The sequence below is a fragment of the Colletotrichum chrysophilum genome (assembly GCF_026319265.1).
Source record: "Colletotrichum chrysophilum strain AFK26 chromosome Unknown scaffold_55, whole genome shotgun sequence".
In the NCBI taxonomy this organism is placed as follows: domain Eukaryota; kingdom Fungi; phylum Ascomycota; class Sordariomycetes; order Glomerellales; family Glomerellaceae; genus Colletotrichum; species Colletotrichum chrysophilum.
In genome coordinates, this window is record NW_026517342.1 from 155,898 (window position 1) to 175,668 (window position 19,771).

Here is a 19,771-nt window from a genome sequence, read left to right on the forward strand (position 1 = left end):
CAACTACCGTGTCGAACAGGGGAACTCCTCGCTTGGGCCTCTCCACGGCGCTCTTTCATCCGAACTGCCCTCGACGTCACGGCCAGGGCTGAGTAGTTTCCTGATCTGCCCTGCTTATGAAGGCGTCCGTTGATGGCACGGCGCTCGGTGGCACGGACCCGTCTTAATGCTGAGAGCCTGAGAAGCGTGATGACAGCTCCTGCGGCTCTGTTGTTTTTTGTTTCTTTTTTTCTCCGAACAACGGACGATCTTGAGAAGAGACTTAGCTCAAAATCATGCAAACATGAAGATGAGAAGGTTCTTTCTCCTCGGCATGGAGCAGACGTCATTGCGTCGTCAATGCTTCATGATGCCGTGTATGAGTCAGGCTTTTTCTTCCCGGTTTTTTGTTTCCTTCATGTGAGGTGCTGACGGAGCGGAATGAAGTGCCGGGGGCGCACGCGCGCGGGGGTGGGAAGATGGAGATTGGATGCCTCGGACCTTGGCGGGGGTCTTTGGAAAGCCGGGACGCAAGGCGGGTCCCCGGCTTGGGGACTAGGGCTAGCTGGCTGAGGCGGACTCTTTTTATCAGATGCTTACTGAGCCGTCTGTGTTTGGTTCCGTCTGTGGGGTTGCTGAGGGCTGGTGAGAATGTCGGTGTAAGCTGACCGGCGGTGATCATGATTTTGGCAAAGGATGAAACAAGGCAGTTCTGGGAGCTACGCCCATGGGGACTAGGATTTCCTGTCAGATTTGATGAGTGTCAGCACCAATTAAGCATTTGAGGTTTGATGCTTGGGGGAAGATTGAGGCTTTGGCGGATGTGATTGTTTGGCGTCAGATATGAGTTCGTTCCTTGGGCTGTTTCAGTCCCTGAGGGGGGTTTACGCGGTCTGATGCTGGGCAGATCGAGTGTTTGCCATTTCTGAAACTATCAGGATCTTGGAAGGAGGGGCTGTCAACCATGCGTTTTGCAGCATGCGGACCAAGATTTGACGGGAGTTGAAGTAGTCTTACGTGAGAAGTTTGTTTTGGTGTTTTCCGGCGCGCGGGCTGGGCGGCGGCGGCGGAGCATGTGAGTTATTTGCGGACGGGGCGATTGGATCAGCAGGCTTTTTCTCACTTACTCGATTTGCACATTCTGGGACTTTACGTGCTGTGATTGTGATGAGGGATGGTGATGTGGCCTTGTGCTGATGACTCCGGGGGAGGTTCTGATTTGCTGGTTGTTTGAGGATGTCGGCGATTACGTGGGGATGTGGTGATCCGGCGCCTATTGCGGTTGTGATTATGCCGGTAGTCGGTTCCCGGGTGACGAGGATGTTTTCGATCTCGTGGTGTTTGGTTAGAGACTTCTAGCGGCTAGATCTCCCAGGGCCTGATCTGGCGGTTTGATCTGATGATACGCCTTAAGCGTGTGAGGAGGAACTTTGAGATTTTGAGGTTGAGAGGTGGCCACCAATCATTCTGTGTATCCATATGAACGTTTTGTTTGCGTAGCTTGTGGTATACATGGGAACAGATGTCAGGGTTCTTTTGAGTTAAGTCTGGGGGTGGTTGTTTTGATGCTCTTCGAATTGAGGTAAGATACAAATGGATGGCTACAATCTTTCGAGTAAGCGTGCTTTTCTTTCTTGAAGGGACCGTATACCTCAGGGGGAATCGCGTCATGAGTTCAAAGTTCTGTTCAGCTTCAGAGATTTGAGTTGTACGAGTCTCAACTCAGTCTAACGCTAGTACTTGAATCTAGTCTCTCTAACCTCTTGATCACGCAAGTCTAACAACTTCAGCTCAACTCTGAGTAAACACACACTATGACCAGTCCCATTCCATTTCCCAATGTATCCCAATTTATCTATGCAACACCTATAACGCCTTGAAAAGTGTCTATATCACTTCACGCCAATCGCTCCGACCGCAAGCTCTTGCCACCTCCATGGCCAGATTGAGTTGATCTCGTTGTCCTTCGTTCAACCTGATCCGATAACGATTCAAGTCTTGCTCCCGAATTGTCGCCCCGTGGGTGCACAGCAGAACCGCAACCTTCAACTTGTCCGTCGTAACAGTAGCCGTTTCCAAGCATAGATCCAATGCCGAGGATCCCCGCATGTTCCTGGCATTCACATAGGCCCCCATGCTGATGAGCTTCTCAAGGATTTTCTCGTCCTTTGGTATAGATGACCGGAACCGCGATAGAAGGTGATGATGCAGCGCTGTGTTGCCAGACGCGTCCGCCACATTGGGATCAACCTTGTGCTCTGCGGCGAGATACTCCATCACTTCAACGTTCTCGAACGCAGCAGCTTGGTGAAGCGCATGAAGGCCCGTCCCTTGATGCGTGATAAGCGACGAGCCGGCCGCGATCAGCGCCCTCGCCATGAACGTCGTCTTTCCCTTGGCTCTCATCCCGCTCGTTCCAAGAAGAAAGTACAAGGGGTTCGCTCCGCCGGTGCTCAACTCCGGCCGGATGTCGAAGTTCGTCTGGAGCGACTCGCACGGAAAACTCGCGTTGTACTCGTCGCAGAAGTCCTCCACATACCTCAATGACCCGTAGTTTCCCGCATCGAGCACAGGCTGCACCGTCGCCCTCTTGTTCGCATCCGCCCCGCGGGCCAGCAGCTGCGCCAGAATCTCCTCCCTGCCGCACATCGCAGCCCAATGCAGCGCGCCCATGTCGAGCCTCCGCGGCTCCCGCCACCACACCTGGTACTCGCACTTCTCGCAGTACCGGAAGCACTCGTTCGTCCACTGCAGGGGCATGGTGTGGTCGTCCTCGTCGACGTCCGCCCCGTTCTCCAGGGCCAGGCTCACGGCGCGCGCGTTGCCCTTCTTGGTCGCGATTAGCAGCGCGGAGGCGTGGTTGTGCCGCGCATCTTTCCGGTACAGCACGGGCGTCACGAGGTCGTAGAGCGCGCGGCACGTTGCGGCGAGGTTGGCGACGTCGCGCCAGACTTCGAAGCGCGGGAGCATGCAGAAGGGGCAGAAGGTCTCGGTCTCGTAGGGCAGACAGGAGGACTCCCAGTACTTCTCGTAGCCGAGGGATACTTCCTTGGCGTGCAGGTCGAAGATGGCGTCGACGATGCAGAGGATGATCTCTGAGGGCAGGCGGCGGGTGAGACCGGGTGCGCCGGGTTTCGCAGGCGCGTGGTGGTACGGGAGACGACGTTTGGCGGCGCCGTAGAGGGGGACGTGGCTCCAGATGCAGGGGCAGCCGAAGAGGGCTGGAACCTTTTCTGAGGGTGTTGAAGACATGTCTGGTGAGATGTTAGTTATGATGAGGTTGTCATGAAGAGTGCGGGTTGAGACTTGCTTGCGTGTGCCATGTCGGAGAACTTCCGAGATATCGCCGGAGGGAGGATGAGAGAGTACAGCAATCAGCTATAAGGCAGCATCAAATATGATGAGATTTGTGTTTAAGGCTGAAGTTGCAGTCTCTGAGGGGCCAAAGAGAGTGTGGGGGAGAGGATAGATGATTGAGTGAACGAGCAAGCGAACGGGGAAGTCCACCGTGGCCGGGACGAAATGCGATGATGCATTTCCGAGAGTCATTCACGGGAAATTTTTTCGTCTCACCTTCTCCGACCCCTATTCATTTTCCTCCATGCAATCAGGGGTACGCCTGCGTGTCATTCAAAGTGTCCAGCCGTTAGGAACCGTGTCATTCAGATGTTGGGGTTGAAGGGGCATTCCTTGTTCAAAGCTTGGTTAAATGCTGCTTACTCAGTTCTTCAACAACCGGATGAGAATTTCGGAGTGAACTCAAACTCCGAAACCATTCATCTGTAAACATCACGGCTGTGCCGGAACTTGGTCTGGAACTTGGTGATTATTCTAACATCGCTTTAGAAGCGCCAATTCGTGATACGTCGCAGCACCATCACAGCTAGTCATTTCCAGATTGCAGCAATGTTGACTAGACATTGGTTCATTCCACAAAATATTCAGCAATCAGCCGTAACACATTCTATATCAATTTGATCCGTTGCGAGACAGTTGCGTTGATATGCAGTTTTGACGACGATCGGAACTGCTGAGCCGATCTAACCAATAGAACTCAATTCTAATCACACGCTAACGTCCCTCGTAGGTCTTCAAACGGGCCAACATTACGCCCTTGAATTGACTTTGGTGTGAGTCACTCAAGCGAGATCATTATTTAGAGCCGGCCCGGGACAACGCGCAATTCAACTTATCTTTCTCAAGAAAAAAAGCATCAATTCTCATTCATCATTTTCGCCTTCATCGGTTAGTAGAATTCGCTGCTCTTGACCTGAAGTTGACTCTATCAAGTCCAACCAACGAAAATGGCCGACAATGGGGGAAACCCCATACGGACGCAGCTGCGTAATCTCAAAGTTCTTCAAGGATGTCTCGAGAAGTGCGACTTCACCACCTTTCCCGCTTCGCCCCAAGAAGCCTTCACTCGCTGGCTTCAGGAGGCCGTAGAAGCTGGCGTCAAGGAGCCCCACGCAATGACCCTCTCCACGGTTGACGCGCAAGGATGTCCGGATGCTCGAGTGCTGATCCTCAAGAACGTGGACCATCGTGGCTGGCATTTTGCGATCAAGGCAGATAGTCCAAAGGGCCGTCAACTGTCAAGCAACGGCCACGCTGCTCTGACTTTCTACTGGCCCGATCAAGGTCGCCAGATACGTGTTCGGGGGAAGGCGTACCCGCTTCCTGTGGATGAGAACCGGCGTGACTTTGCTGATCGTCCTTCCTCTTCGAAGGTGTCTGCTCTAGCTTCCAAACAGAGCCAGGTGCTCCGGGATGAGAACCAGCTTCTTCAAGCTTTGGATGCGGCACGCCGAACTGTGGAAGAGGATCCTGATTTTGTTCTTCCGGGATGGACGGTGTACACTGTTGACCCGACGACTGTTGAGTTCTGGCAAGGTGCTCAGAGTCGCCTCCATCAAAGACTGTCTTACAGCATTGGGTCGGAGGAAGGAACATGGGAGAAGCAGCTTCTCTGGCCTTGATGCAATTACGACTAGCCCATTAACATTTCGGTAACGTGTCTGCTTTGGCTGAATCTCCTATTGAAGTAAGAGAGGTTTTAGGCGGCATGCTTTGGATTTCGTACTAGGCTGATATTTTGTTGCTATTAATGGGGTATTCCTCCATTTTAGATTAGGTTGTGTGTGACAGAGACCCTTTCAGTCTATGGCAAATAACTGCACCCTTGAGTCCTCAGCATACAAGGTAGACATGAGAAGCGTCTCCTGAAGAACTACTCTGTCAAGAATTCCATAGAAGTGACAAGATCATGCTTCGCAGCGGGTTAAGTACCGAGTCTTGCGTGCTAAGTGAGCTTTGAGGGCTCGTTAGCACGCAGCAGCTCCCAGTCCTGAAAGTCAATGACCGGGGACGACATCGGATTCATGGATAGCCGCTGGCGCCAATCATATGCCCTTGACATCCTCTTCTCTCTCCTCCTTACTGCCAACGAACCCTCTGGGCCGGTGATTTCGCCCTTGGAGACATGTTTGTAGATCTCGATGCCCAAAGATGGTAATTCGTCTCTGTTCATGACTTCCGAGACGGCCACGTTCGTGTTCATAAATATGCAGACGCTAGGTGAGTCATTTTTCGTCTCAGTGGATTCAAACACACCGGCACCTCCATATGATCTGACATGAGATCTAATCCCGAGAGCCTGCGCCATTATCCGAGCCCAGGTCGTCCAAGGATGTCCAGAGCAAACGAGAACCTTGTCGCCTCCACTACGTACGACATCGCTTAGTTGGAAAATCATCCGGGCAATGAAGTTCGCACTGAACGAACTGTCTCCTGAATGATCTTTTGCCTTCGGCAGATGGTCGTCTAGACGAAAGTCTGGTGGATCAGGTGATGCCATTTCTCTGAGCGCCAAATTGGCCCGATTTGCAGAGGATGACAATTGAACGGGCTGCGGCGGGTCGTTTACTGGGAAGTCCGGGACTTCTTTCAGACCTAGAAAGCAATGCGACGCAAACGCCTGTACCTGTGGTTTGCTGGGTCTTTGTACTGGTGGAATTTCGAGAGCTTGGAATATCTCGCCAAAAAGGATCCGGACCCAGGCTGCGCGTTTTCTCTCTCTTTCCCGTTGGACAGATCGGCGGTCGGTATACTTCCCTCCTATCTGCAGTAAAAGCTTCAGCGTGCAAACCATACCAAGTATGTTTTCTCCAGCTTCGGTGCCTGAACATTCCTCGACGATAACTCGAACAGCAATAGCTCTAGGGCCGCGAAGTTGAGACACCTTATGTTCGGCAACCCAACTTCTAAGTCCAACACAAAACTCCTGGTGAGCAGGGAAAATATGGCCAAGCTTTATGAGAAATCGGATAGTATCCATCTTCAAGCCTGTTAGATGTTCGTACGTTCGAACCTTAAGGCTTGCATCGATAATTGAGTCCGAGAAGCTTGTCATTGGTTGTAAGATTTCTGCTCTTCGCAAGCCTACCCAGCCAAAACCGGTCGATCTCATATTGAAGGGTGGATTCAGCTCATGGAGTGTATTTTTGGACTGCTTCATGGCGTAGAGAAGATCAAGTTCAAGAGTGGCCTGCCCGGACCATCTTGAAGCCAGCGGCGATCTCTCAATCTCAAAGATGCGAGTCTCGATGCTGGACGGTAATTCCACTTTGACGGCATTCAATGTTCTTCTTATGCTGAGAAACGTGGCATCGATCGGGAGAGCGAAAGCCTGGGGTAGTTCGGATTCTTGTTGAGTCGCAATGATGGTCCCAAGGAGCTGATTATTAATAATGACCCATGAGCCCGAGCAACCCACAGCTATTCTCCAACGTTAGACGTGTTTGAGCTGAATAAAGTGGAATGTCAAAGTAGACACGTACGTAATGCCCTTTCCATTTCAATCCTCAGGACTTCGAAAGTTCCTCCGTGAATGACCATGGTGGAAGTCCCAGCTTCAACGAATGCAGGGAATAATCCCCGTTGGGTAGCGATCACACACTGCCGTCTGCTTTCATTGCCCCCAAGCGCAACGAAATTTTGCATGTTGATGCTTCCATCTACGAGACAAGTCCTATCGCTAGTCTTGTCCTTTCCCTCATTGTGAAACTCCACTCTTGTTGGGCTAGAGACTTCCCCAAAATCGCTCGTCTCGTCGGGCATGTGGCTGTGGGATGGAATGCTGAAGCGGTTGGCGATCGACAGTGATCGATGCAGCTTGACAAGTGCCAAGTCAGAAGCAACACCATGGCTGCCGTTAGATCCAAAGCTTTCTGCGAAGACCTCGCCAAAAAGTGTTCCAGTGTTCTGAAAAGGTCTCCGGCGATCCTCCTCTTCATCCGAGGATTTAGGTGGGAGGAATTTTCAGTGCCCAGTCGTTAGGCCATAAGGTGTGTCGTCCACTAAGACCACACCCCCAACTGTTACTCTCCATACTTTGTGTGGATTCGAAGGTGATGCATCTTTGATGTACAGGACTGATCCAAGAGCGCTGTCAATTTCCTTGCTTGCCGAATTGCTGGTCAACAATGCGGGATTCTGGTCAGCTGCAAGACTGAGCAGTCCGAAAGCTGGGGGCCGCCACCTGAGCCTGCGGAGAACGGTCGAATATGAATCAAGGTTGGCCTCAAGATAGGAGCAGAGATCCGCAGTGCCACACAAAATCCATAGTCTAGGCTGCCAAGTCCCTTCACGGCCCCGTTCCATCCTAATATCTAGCGAGTATCGAACATCGTCAGTGTCGTGATGATCTGGGCTTCGCATGAGATATTCAATGTCGCCTCTTAAAGAGACTTCAATGTCGCTTAGCTCTTGGTGAGCAATCAGGGGAGTATGTGGTGGCAGTCTGTCCTCGAGACGCCTGTATTCGTGTCCGAAGTGATCGACCAACTCACGGTATACCTGCTGGAAGTGACGTCCGATGTCTAGCTGGAACATGATGAAGTGGTTGCCACCAGGTCCCCGGGTATCGTGGTGTAGCAATGACATCTCTTCGGCAGTGAAGTATTGGTTGGAAATCTTGACGGGGAAACTTAGCGTCCGGAAGAGGGATCTGGGCTTTCACCGACTATGGAAGATGAGCAGCGGCAGCGACCAAATGAAGGCAGAAAATGAAGGCTGCGTCTCTTGATATATTTCTTGCAGAATCTCATGTGAGCAACGGCAGTGGGAATAAGTTTCCGTCTTCTTTATCTCTCGGGAGAGTCTTGAAAAAGGCATTCCGCCGAACGGTGTGGTTTCATACGTTATGCAGCAGGCGGTTGGTCTTGCTCTGACTGACCAGTCAATATCCAGTCTTCTACACCCGCATGGATCACGCGGTCCTTGTGCGCATGGGAATGCAACAGATGCAAGCCAGGCTGCATGTTGATCCGCTCTGCACAAATACGTGGCTATCTGCAAATGCAGTCAAATCCCACAAGGTCGGCACATTATTTGTCGAGGAGGTTGAGATGGTATTCTTTCCCCAACTAAGCCGTCTCATTTGCCGAGAACCTACCTGAGCCCTCGGATGAGTCTCTTTCTCAATTCTCTTTTTTCACTTGACGCCCCCAGTCTTACTGCCGACCTTAGGTAGTTCCTCATGCTCGCTTCTTGCACCCGGAAAGCCTTCTTCGGGCAGATCACACAAGTGGTTTGTATCCATCTGATCTAACTACCATTAAGTGAGCGACTGGGCATGTGGCGATGGACGATGAACGCAAAAGAATCATACTTGGCTGGTTTGGTATTGCATATCATTCTCAGGTGAACGAGGATGGGCACCATTCGTATTTTGATTTCATCCAGCGGAATCTGGCAGACGAGCCGCCAACGGCACAGAACGAAGCATTCCGACTTGCATCGGAAGCGGTATGTTTGCTTCTGAGGTCTACATCTGATACAAACAACAACGATTGCCCAAGGCCAGGCACAAAAGCCGAGATTTTGATGAGATTGAAAGAGAGCAATGGCGAAACCGAGGATCAGGGACTGAAAACCGCTATGCATCGTGCTGTCCGCCTAATATTTCGAGTTAATTCGATGATTGATCGGAAGACGAACTGCGCAAGTTGCCCCCGACTGTCCTGACGAGAAAACAGTCTCGGAATACGTTCGTAGTGTTTTTGATGCAGGGAGGATTTCGTCCTCTTCAGGTTCGCCACCCTGTTCAGAACCCGACGACTCGGAAATCGCTGGCATCCAGGCGCGTCTAACGCACCGGTTGACCGCGGTGAACATTGAGAAATACACCAAGATCAAGATCAAAGAAACCCTGTCCCTACCCTGGCATCTCAAGCTATACGAGACGTATGATTACACCACTCTATTCGTGTTTAAAGACATGAGGTGGCTCTTAGACGTTGTGAAGATGGAGCACGTACACCGACAAAACCTTCTCATTGTTTTATTGACGAAATACATAGAGACTTTGTGGTCCCCAGGGAAGTCATCCAAGAGACAATCGACACGCTTAATTACCTGTATCCGAAAGACAGGGCGACTGCAAGATTGCTCGAGAGAGAAGGAATCAACATGCACGAATATCAACCTTCGAATCCAGATCGACCTCGTTTCAGGGACTTCAAGTATTACAAGCCACGCATGGCAGACGTTGCTTACGAGTTTCTCAACCCACCGAGAAGATGGAAGACCATTTGGAAAGACAGACGGAACCCCATGCAATTCTGGACCTTTTGGCTTGGCCTCTTGATTTTCTTCTTCACCCTTGGTTTTGGTGTGGCTGCTACGATCCTGGCTGTTTTACAGCTAGATGTGGCACGCCGACCTCCGAAAAGTGAATGAAGTGTCTGTCAGTCCTTGTGTGACAGTGTTTTGTTTTTAGTTGAGTTTAGGAGCTGAGTACTTCAAGTCAATAAACCCCGGGAATAGCGGCGATTCGAGACCATTTAAAACTGATTTTCTTTGTCGGCCTTGGTTCCGACGTCACGGCTACAGTCCTAGCTGTCTTGCAGCTAGACATCATTGGCATGAAACCTGCCGAACATGAGTCGAGTGTCTGTTGGGGGTGGATGATGATCCGTTGTCTCGTTATCTTCAAACTAAGGTGGGTTAAGCAGCTAAGTGATCAAAAAATATCGAAATCAACAGACAGTATGTGCGACAGCTAAGGTAGTTGTCAGTCACTAGTCGAGTTACGTCAGGCGTATGATTTATGGCAGCATATGGCATGTTCAACCACCTATCACCATGAGTATGGCCTTAGGATTTCGATCTGCGGTAGGAAATGGTAATCGCCTAGAGACTCTCGCCCACCCGCGACTCAGACAAAACCCAAATAGATTACATCCTCAATCCGCATCTCCACCGTGAAGTTCTCTTCTCCCTTAACCACCAAGGCAGAATGTCTCCCTTTCGACGGCAAAAGCATTGCAGAACCCAATCCCAAGTGTGACGGAAACTCTCGGACTCCTTCCATCAAAGTATGATTCACAACCAACTCATTGCATCTTATAAGACGTGTGTCACACTTGAGCTCCATCCACAAGCCCCCGGCGGGCTGCTCCGTTCCCCACGAGTCAGGCAGCCTTACGAGGCTCAATCCGAGTTCATCGCATGATGTCCGGCACCCAGGCAGTCGGTAAAACAGGCACATTAACCGCCGGACTTCGCGGGGTGCCGATTCACCGCCAGGACCCTGAAGTACCTAATTATCCCGGCCAGATAGTGGTTAGGTTTCTGCTCGTGTTCATATAAGTTGTGTTCTTGGCCCGCTAGACGAAAGGCTTGAGTTGGCACCTCCCCTTTCCCTACCCAGCTATTTCGATTTCCACCCTCATTGAAACATACCAAATATGCGTTTGTCCACCTTCCTGTCCGGCGGTCTGTTCGCCATCTGGTAAGGACCCCCATTTCTCCCCATTGTACTCTTTCGTCACTCGGAATATTGACATCGCCATTTCTAAAGCGCCCTTGCCGAGACCTCGGGCTACTGCTGCACCAGCAACGACAAGCAACAAGTCGTCCCGCACAACGACCAGACGCAGGACTGCTGTCGGGGACGTTTCGACGGCGTAAGTTGACATCAACCCTGACTAATCCGTTTCCTATTAAGCAATCCCATGTTGAAATATTCTAACTCTTTGTAGACGGAATGCTGGATTCCCGACAACGGACTTGACGCGCTTACGAGCTGTTGCAAGGGCAAGGGAAGCGCCATGTGCGCCTTTTAATTATTTGATGCAAAACAAATCTTATGTGTATCTAGATATTACCCAAAAGTGCAGCGGGGATATATCTGATGTCGTAATGAAAGCACTTAAACCAGCATCATCGCCAAACGCCCCCTTTCCTAAACTTAACAACGCACACAATCTCCCTATTGTTCAAGGTAAATCACGAAACACCAAATAAACAAGGTAAAAAACAAAAACTCCTCGCCCCTCATCCATACCCTTCACTCTCCCAGAACCTCATGTATTCAAGCCCCAAAGTCTCCAAAATTTGAAGCAGAATCCCTGAATACGTGCAATATATCTTCCACCCAAGACAAATCATTGATTAAAAGACATATACCCAGGCCGCTCCAACTCCCCCTCCTCCAAATCTTGCCTACACGCCTCGCAGAACGGCAAAAAGCCCTCGAGGCGGTCGACGCGGCCGACGGGGCAGTACGGACGTGTGCACATCAGCCCGTCGGCGCCGCGGACGGGGAGCAGCACGCGCTGCGGGCACTTGTGCACGACTGAGTAAGCGCCCATCACGACGCGGCAGAAGTGGCATTTGTTGGTTACCTTGAGGGTGCGGCACATCTTTTCTATCTTTCCGGTTGTGTCCGGTTCAGTCTGGTTCAGTAGGTACGTGGTGGTGAAGGACGAGTTGGCGGGGGAGGAGGTGGTTGGTGATGCTTTGGATTGGAGGTTGTGTCTGAGGTCATTAGTATAGTGAGAAGAGGCATCAGAGGCATTCTTAAATAGGCTTGCTTAAGACGTGGTCGAGATGGTGAATTGGGAATGGGAACAGTCTTTGTGGGGTTTAACAATGTTACTGTTTTGGGAGTTGGAGATTGTCGGGGGACAAACCGGTGAAAGGTCGTCTTTGAGAATGATCCAAGAGAGCCCCATGTTGTTCGCCATGAACAATGACTTGTTTTCTTTCTCTTTCACAAAGTCCCCGTGCTGTATGGCGGGTTCTTCCTGGAGGGCTACCTGAGGGACATTGATGTTGACGCTGACAGTGACTTCTCGTCTTCCAATTCATCGCGAGTCGCCCCCCTGATCGATGGAAACACAAACATCATGGTAGCACACCATACTGTCTACAGTCTTCATGTTTCTATGTCTCTGCTAATGCACGTTGCCTTTTAGCCTCTTCGTCCCTCCTATGCATCCCAAACAGCCCATCCCCAAACTCCAAACACCCCGTTTCCCACGACCCTAAAGCCGTCCCGTCCCAGGCGGCATCCGGATCCCCAAGCTAGCCATCCCCTTCGCGCCCGTCCCGACCTTCTTCGCCTCGTCAACCCGGGCCCTCTGCAGACTAAACCCCGGCGTGACCCATCCGCCGCAGCTGCACCGGAACCCCCTCCAGCTATACCTCCCCACCGCCGCGCCGCACTTGCCGTTGGGACAACACAGCCGGCCCTCGAGGGCGCCCTTCTCGAGCTCCTCCCGCATCCAGCTCAACGGCTCCACGAACAAGTGCCCGCATTCTCCCTGCGCCTGGCCCTGCGGCTCATGCTCGAGCACGAATCGCGGCGTGGCCAGCGTCCGCCGGCACTTCTTGCACCGCAGCTCCTTTCCCTCCCCCTCCCCGTCCTCCTTGACCTCCTCGTCCTCGAACCGCAGCCTCGACGGCGCCTGTCCCGCCGCGACGCTCTCGTCAATCTCCCGCTGGAACGCCCACCGCTGGTAAATCGGGTGCCCCTCCACGTCCGCGGGGCACCCCATCGCCCACCACATCTCCAGCTGCGCAATGAACCCGGGGTTCGGCTCCGCGATCTCTCGCGTGTTACGCACCCACTTCACCGCCGCCTCGACGGCCTCCTTGGCGCGCTGCTTCACGCCCGCGGCGGTCTTCTCGTCCATCTTCGACAAGGACGCCTTCTGTGCCGCCTCGGTCGACGCCTTGGACCGGCCGAAGCGGCCCGGGTGTTTCCACAGGAGGTACGCCACGACGACCGAGACGGACCGCGACTTGCCCATGGCGCAGTGGACGTACACGGCCGGCGGCTTGCTCTCGTCCGTCTTCAGCTTCAGCTCGTCGAACTCCTTCGCAGGGGGCGGGGCGTCATCGTTGGCAGGCGTGATGGCGTCTGCATCCTCGGCCAGGTCCTGCTTCACAGCCGCCTTGAGCTTCTTTTTCTTCTCCTCGAAGCTGTCCTCATCTTCGGCCTCCTTCTTGCCCTCAGCGGCCGCCGACCCAGGATGCAGCCCCTCCTCAATGAAGCGCACCGCCGCAGGCAGATGCACCAGCAGATCCGAGTCCTCGACGTCGTCCACGTCAATGACCATGTGCTTGTAGCTCTTGCCGTAGTTCTCCCACGTGTCCGTCTCGCTCCTCAGCCCCGCGGGGTCGAAGCGCACGACGGAGAGGATGTGCGTGATGTTGCGCTCCTTGAGCGCCGACGGGCGGCGGAGGGCCCAGATGCTGGACGTTGCGTCGTTAGGATGGCGGGGTTATGGAGGGGCAGGCAGGTTAAAACTCACCCGCCGACGTAGAGGTCGTCGTTCCCATCCACACGGTTCAGCGCCATCTCAACGCAGCTTTTCCTGATGAGTTGGTGTAGCGCCGCAGCCTGCTCCTGTCCGTCGAGATTCTCAAACGGAATTTCCCCGTCGCTGGTGCCTCGTGTCTGCCGCGTCGTCTCACTCTCCTCCGCGTTGGCGCCAAGGCCCATGAACACACACGCACTTTTTCTCGTCCAAGGCGGGGCTACGTCCGTCTCTGTCCCTCCTGCTGACCGGAAGGCACCTTCCGAAGTGTGATGAGCCGCTTGGAAAAAGCAAGGAATTGGACGGTGCAAATCGTAAAAGCAATTCCGCGTTGCTCGGTGTAAAAGGTGCTGCGATATGAGAATGACGCAGTTGACGCAGCGCTTGGGGAGAAGGTGAGTAAGGTTTGCGCCGGAAAGAGTCAACGTTCCCACTTTTCGTGTATCCGTAGTGTAGGTACTGCAGTCAGCGATGGCAGCAGGTGCGTGCTGCGGTGCTTGTTCCTGCTCTTCTCCTTCACCACCACCAATTCGCTTGCGGCAGGCACCCGCGGTAAAGGTTCGGATTACCTCGTGGCACCAGGCACCCTCCCCTCACTTCGTGACTTCTCCCCCACCAACACAACATACAGGGCAGGTACGGATAGGTACTACCACAGCAGCCCGAGTTGCCCCTCACCAAGACATTTTCTTACAGCAACCCGACCCCACTAAAACGTGACCCTTCCAAAAGAAGAAGCCGATCGTTTTTCTCTCCCTCCTGCTTTCTCGCCGCACCGCCCCCGTCCCCCTTCGCCACACTAAGGTAGTGATCGCCGCATCTGCGAGTGGCTTGTAGGGCTGAAGTCATGTGACGTTCGGCGGCCTCTCTCGTCCATCACGATGGCCATGATGGTGTTGAGATCCATACGGATACCCAGGCCAGGGAACATGTCCCGACGCTGACAAGATGGCCGTTGTGCCAAGAAAGCGCCACTACATCACTGTGAAGGATGCATTTAGCGAAATACTCATCCGCAGGATTGCCCTCGGCCCTTGTTGTCGGGCAGATCATCATCGACACAGAACCAGACTTCAGTCACCAGCGGCACCCAGAGTATGTTTTGAATCTTCTTGTTGTCTTATACTATTCTTATTCGCTACTGACCAACTTGTTTTTTCCCGGAGCCCGTACAAAATACAACGCGGACTTGCCGCTCTTTCTAGTGCCATCATGTCATCATGTCGCTCCCCTGCTCTGGCCCAACAATGCCTGGTATTTCCTCCAATAAATATGAAAACATGTGCAACTAGACAACTTCCATCAGTATATACCCGGTGCCTGAAAGCCCCCTTGCTGCAATCACCAGTACTCCAAAAGCTCCGAAGTGGCAGGCCTCCACCTGTGGACACCGAGCCACATGCTTGAATCGACTACTTTTGATTTTTTGATTTGCTCCAGCTGTCAGAGAGCCGTCTCGTCCACAGCCAAGAGCGGGTATTTTCCAATCCTTCAACTCTGGATAAGCGAAACGAAACGAGATGTGTGATGTGGCCATCATCAGTGCAATCCAAATCCCTGGTTGCCGCCGCCAAATTATCGCTTTGCGCTGGGAAACGATTCCTCGTCGGGTATCCAAGTCGCAAATGCCGCCCCTCTCACTCGTCCTTTGCCGCAAATAATGCCCTCCACTGCATCCCTGCGGAATGACTCGTGCTCGCGGGGCTTGCTTTAAGCTCGACAACCTCCTTACTCGACACCCATCGCCTCATTCCAGCATGTCGGGTCTTTCAGTCACTTGTCGAGATTGCTCCGGTTGATCGTCTCTACCTGGGGGTGGGATCCTCATCCAGCATGCAGGCGTTCTCCAACATGTTGGTCCACTTTCCGCTGGTTCCAGCGTGGCTGTGCTTGAGGTGCTGTCGGAAGTGGTCTGCGCGGAAGAACTTCTTGCTGGCGTTGCACTCCCGGAACTTGTGAACCTCTTGCAGGTGGCGGATACGCTCCTCCCAATCCTGGTCCGTGGCATGACGGGGTGCCGTCGCACCAGGTCCCCGGCCGTTGCGCGGGAATTCCTCTCCACAGTAGCCGCAAGTGTCAGCTTCTCCGGGTCGGTTGGTGCTGTCGTGGAAAGCGCGGTCGTAACTGTGCAGAGCCGAGCAGCTCCAGCTGTGTCTGCGTACGTGGAGACTGTTCTGGTGGCGTTCCGCTTCATTCTTGTTCTTGAATCGGTTGCCGCAGAACGAGCACTCGTACTGCTTCTCTGCCTCGTGTGCGCTATGTCTGTTAGTGAATTGTCTCGTGCGCGTTGGAAAACCCGAACTTACTGTAGCTCTTCGGCCGTCTCGAACTTCTTTGGCTTCTTGGGACAACAGTCGCACATGAAGAAGCCCGAGATCTTGGCGCTGCCAGGCTTGCCAACCTCGGCGAGCTTGCGCGGGGAAGCGAGTGGCCTGTTTTCGCTGATGGTTCGCTGGTGAGGCGCACGGGACAACGAGCCACGAGGTGAGGGGTTCAGTGACATGGACGCACTGTAAGGCGAGCTGCAGCTAGGGTCGGTACCGTTTGGTGAAATGCCGCCAGGTGAGATACCGCCGGGAGATACACGTCCATACGAAGACGCACCCATGCTGGCGATGCTGCCAGTGAGCAGCGACAAATTGGAGCTGTAGGAACCGGCGCGCCCGCTGGAGGACACAGAGGTTACAGACCCTTGCGGGATGACGCTCAATCGGGGCGTGGGGGAGCCTCTCGAGTTACCATCGCGGCGACGCATCAAATCGCCCTGGGTCGTGAAGCCAATCGGCACACTGTCGTCGGGGTCGGCCGATGCGCGGCGCTTGACTCCTGCACCATCATAGTGCGCTCGCAATGGGTCCTCGATACGTAGTCTTTTCATTGAGTTGGTCTCCTCCATCTCCATATCCTCCACCTCGTAACTGTGCGAAGATGCATCGTCACTGTTGTTCCTTCTTGACCTGGTAGGCGGCGAGTATTCTTGGCCCAAGTGGAAAGGCTGGCTTCTTGGTGAGGGCGTGACGGCAGAATGAGGAGGAGTGTTGGTGTAACTGTCGGGCGAATCCAGCACGTTTGTCTTCAGGTGATACGGCAGGGTCGCGGAGGGCATGGAAAGCGGAGATCTCAGGTCACCGGACAATCTTCTCGAGAAGGGGTCTGTGGAAGAAGCGCTAGAGGCACTCAACAGAGACACGCTCGGCCTGTTATCAAAGGTCTTTAAAGGGTCGAGCTTCTTCTTCATGTCGGTGAAGGCGTCAGCGCCGGACTGGAACTGGAACTTGTTGTGGTGCAGTCCGAAACCAGCACTAATGCTTGGCAATGAGCATTCGGATCTGCAGAACATTGGCTCGTTAGCACATTGAACCCAAGACTGACAACAAACATTGGCTGCTGAGGTTGTAGAGGCCGACTTACCTAGACGAGGCCGAGCCCATGCTGGCATAACCCTCATCTCGTTCGTGCCTGTAGCCTGCTCTCTTGTAGTGAGGCCTGTCATCGAAGCTGCTCAAGCTATCGTAGCCACCGTGTTCCCTAGGGCTGTAGGATGACGGGTCGCGGTGGTATTGTCTGGGCTCCTGTTGAGGATGCATAGGACTTTCAAAAGGCATTCGTGGAGGAGGTAACGGGGGCGGCGCGTTGATTCCTCTGTCTGAACCAGGAATGGATACGGCAACAGAAGACGAGTACATGCTGAACGGGTCCGATCGGTCGGAGGATCTGGGGTTCGAATCTATAAGGATGCTGGGAAGGCCAGCAGGCTCCCTGTATCGTGATGGCGCCTCCATGGTGTCGGCTAATATCTGTGCAATGACAGCTGAGGCTTTGTGTCAATCACAGCTGAAGCGGAGGCCACTAAGGTTTATAGTGACGGCAGCACGGGCGTCATGGGTGATGCGCCAGGGGGAAAAGAATTGAGATCGCGACGGGATACGAGATGTGTCCGAGGCCAAGGAGGATGCGGTGCAGGCCGTGGGTGGCGATGAGGGTCGGGTTCGCCGTTGGTTGGGGCCGGGGGCCAATGCCAATCCAATGCAGGTCGAGAGAGAAAAAAAAGAGCCTGTCTCTGTGTTGTTGTTGTTGGTGGACTGTCTCCCTGGACGGAGCGGGCGAGTTGGAGAAGAAAAGACAAGACAGCGGCAACGGGAAACAGGCAAGCCGACCGGTACTGGAATGGGAATTCGAAAACGAAGTCGACGAAAGAGGTCGTAGTTGTACACGGGACAGGGCGAGTCTGGCGATCTATTCGCAGACAAGACAGGTAGAAACAGCAGAGGACCGGACGGCGTCGAGGAATGCGAAGTGCAAATGTCGTCGGAGGAAGAGGAGTGGCCGGTGCTGGGGTGGGCAGAGTTCGGGTCGATGTCGTGGGGAGCGGACAGCTGAAATAAGAGGCGATGTGTGACGACGCCGCTGAACCCCGGGGGGCTTTAAGGCAAAAAGAGAGGCGACAGGTCGACAAGGTATGGGCGGGTACTGCTTCTGCAATCCTTGTCGAGAGCACCCTACCTTAGACCTTAGCAGTGGGTTGTATTCTGGGTAAGGTACTTGGGCCCGGTACCACCCAGGATGTGCGAGGGCAGGGCAAGGTAAGGTACTTGCTCCTAGGTCCAGGACCAGGTCGGGTACGGCTAGGGGAGGGTAAGGGTAAGGTCGGTAGGTACCTAGCCTGGGTAGGCAGTCCAGTCAGTGGTGTCAAGGGTGACAGGTGAAGGAACAAGAGAAGCGTACGGTGGGCGTGGAAAGGACTGGCGTGGTAGGGCAGGTGGAGATGGAAGAGTGAGGAGAAGAAGAAGAAGAAGAAGCCCTGCTGGTGCTGGTGCTGGTGCTGGTGCTGGTGCTGGCGTCGGCAGCGGCAAGCAGAGCGCCCAGTAAGCGGTAAGGGTCAGAGGGGTGTGTGCACTACACTACTCTCTCGGCTGTCTTTCTCTCTCTCTGTCTCTCTCTCTCTCTCTCTCTCTCTCTCTCTCTCTCTCTCTCTCTCTCTGTGTCCCTCTCCCGTCTCTCGCACTGAAAAGGTGTGTGCCGTAGGCAGGTACCCTTTGCTGTCGTTCGGTCGAGGATGAGGAGAAGGAGGAGGGGGGCCAGCCAGGGCAGAGAAGAGCACAGGGGACAAAGTACCGCTTTTCCTTCCCCTTCCTTTCCTCAAGGAGACAGGTCGATGGATAGCCAGGTCGGACCAGTGCAAGGCCCAAGTCAGGTCAAGACAAGGACAAGACAATACAGGAGGACTGAGAGCCTGTCTACGCCGTAACAGTATGTAGATGAAGGAGTGCCCGGTAGAGGCAGAGGTAGAGATGGATCGCTGGGTAGGCAGGAGAAACCTGGGAATGAGGAGACGCACAAGACAAGACACGCCCACACGCACACCACACTCACGTACTGCGTACAGCGAGCGGGAGAGGGGATAGGCCAGCACGGATAGGATAGGAGAGGAGAGGAGTGAGTGGATGGGTGGGAGGGACAAGTTACAACGGGTAAGGTAGGGTAGCGGGAACGGTGTCGGCGGGCAGCCCTAAGAGGAATAGGATGCGGAAGGACTGACTAGTAGCACGCCAGGGAGCCCGACGGTTGGCGTGTGGCTGTTTCTTATGGCCGTCTAGTGGGATGCAAGCACAGAGCAGCGATGCAGCCCTGTCTGTCAATTTTGGGTCGGGGGGTCGGGGTCGGGTTCAGGGGTGCGCGTGGTGCGTCGTGGTCGACGCCGGGGTTCTCTATCCAGACAGGATTTGGGATTTTGGGACGGACGGACGACTTGGGACAGGATCCAGTGTCGATGTCGTCGCGGCTGACGAGGATGAGGACGGGGGACGGCGTCGAGGAGTCAGGACGAGGGACGGAACAGAGACGGGGGGACGGGGGACGGGGATGAGGGACGGAGACGGGCTGGCGGGGGGTTGGCTCGGATCGAGGGTTCGAGAGTTTAAGAGAGGGGGGTTGTGTGTTGATATTATTATTGTTATGCTGACGACCCTGCGATGTGATGAAGCCCACGCGGCATCGGTGCTGGTGTTGCGGTGCTTCTGTGTTGCTGCTTTTGCCGCTGGTAATGTTGCTTTTTTGCTTTGCGGGCGGCAGGGCACACAAGCAAGCGTACAGGAGCAGCAGCTCAGGCAGACGCCGCAGCAGTTAGAGGCAGGTGTGAGTGAGCGGTGATGAGTGTGCGCGCGCGTGAACGAAGTGTGTTA

At 53.9% G+C, this 19,771-nt stretch overlaps 5 protein-coding genes across 5 annotated transcripts; 2 read left to right on the plus strand and 3 right to left on the minus strand.

Moving 5' to 3' along the window:
* Nucleotides 1–1,866: 1,866 nt before the first annotated feature.
* Nucleotides 1,867–3,231, minus strand: COL26b_007050 (uncharacterized protein; the record flags this gene model as incomplete). Its single annotated transcript, XM_053179858.1, has 1 exon — nt 1,867–3,231. The coding sequence occupies one exon, from the start codon at nt 3,229–3,231 to the stop codon at nt 1,867–1,869; it is 1,365 nt and encodes a 454-aa protein (XP_053036206.1).
* Nucleotides 3,232–4,283: 1,052 nt separating this feature from the next.
* Nucleotides 4,284–4,958, plus strand: COL26b_007051 (uncharacterized protein; the record flags this gene model as incomplete). Its single annotated transcript, XM_053179859.1, has 1 exon — nt 4,284–4,958. One exon carries the CDS (start codon nt 4,284–4,286, stop codon nt 4,956–4,958), a length of 675 nt encoding a protein of 224 aa, XP_053036207.1.
* Nucleotides 4,959–10,730: 5,772 nt separating this feature from the next.
* On the plus strand, nt 10,731–11,108 carry COL26b_007052 (uncharacterized protein; the record flags this gene model as incomplete). The annotated part of the gene is made up of 3 exons (XM_053179860.1): nt 10,731–10,774; nt 10,844–10,949; nt 11,025–11,108. 3 exons carry the CDS (start codon nt 10,731–10,733, stop codon nt 11,106–11,108), a joined length of 234 nt encoding a protein of 77 aa, XP_053036208.1.
* Nucleotides 11,109–12,311: 1,203 nt separating this feature from the next.
* COL26b_007053 (uncharacterized protein) lies at nt 12,312–13,774 on the minus strand (the record flags this gene model as incomplete). Its single annotated transcript, XM_053179861.1, has 2 exons — nt 12,312–13,524; nt 13,584–13,774. 2 exons carry the CDS (start codon nt 13,772–13,774, stop codon nt 12,312–12,314), a joined length of 1,404 nt encoding a protein of 467 aa, XP_053036209.1.
* A 1,620-nt stretch (nt 13,775–15,394) lies between these two features.
* COL26b_007054 (uncharacterized protein) lies at nt 15,395–17,371 on the minus strand (the record flags this gene model as incomplete). The annotated part of the gene is made up of 3 exons (XM_053179862.1): nt 15,395–15,845; nt 15,896–16,918; nt 17,001–17,371. 3 exons carry the CDS (start codon nt 17,369–17,371, stop codon nt 15,395–15,397), a joined length of 1,845 nt encoding a protein of 614 aa, XP_053036210.1.
* Between the last annotated feature and the right edge of the window lie 2,400 nt (nt 17,372–19,771).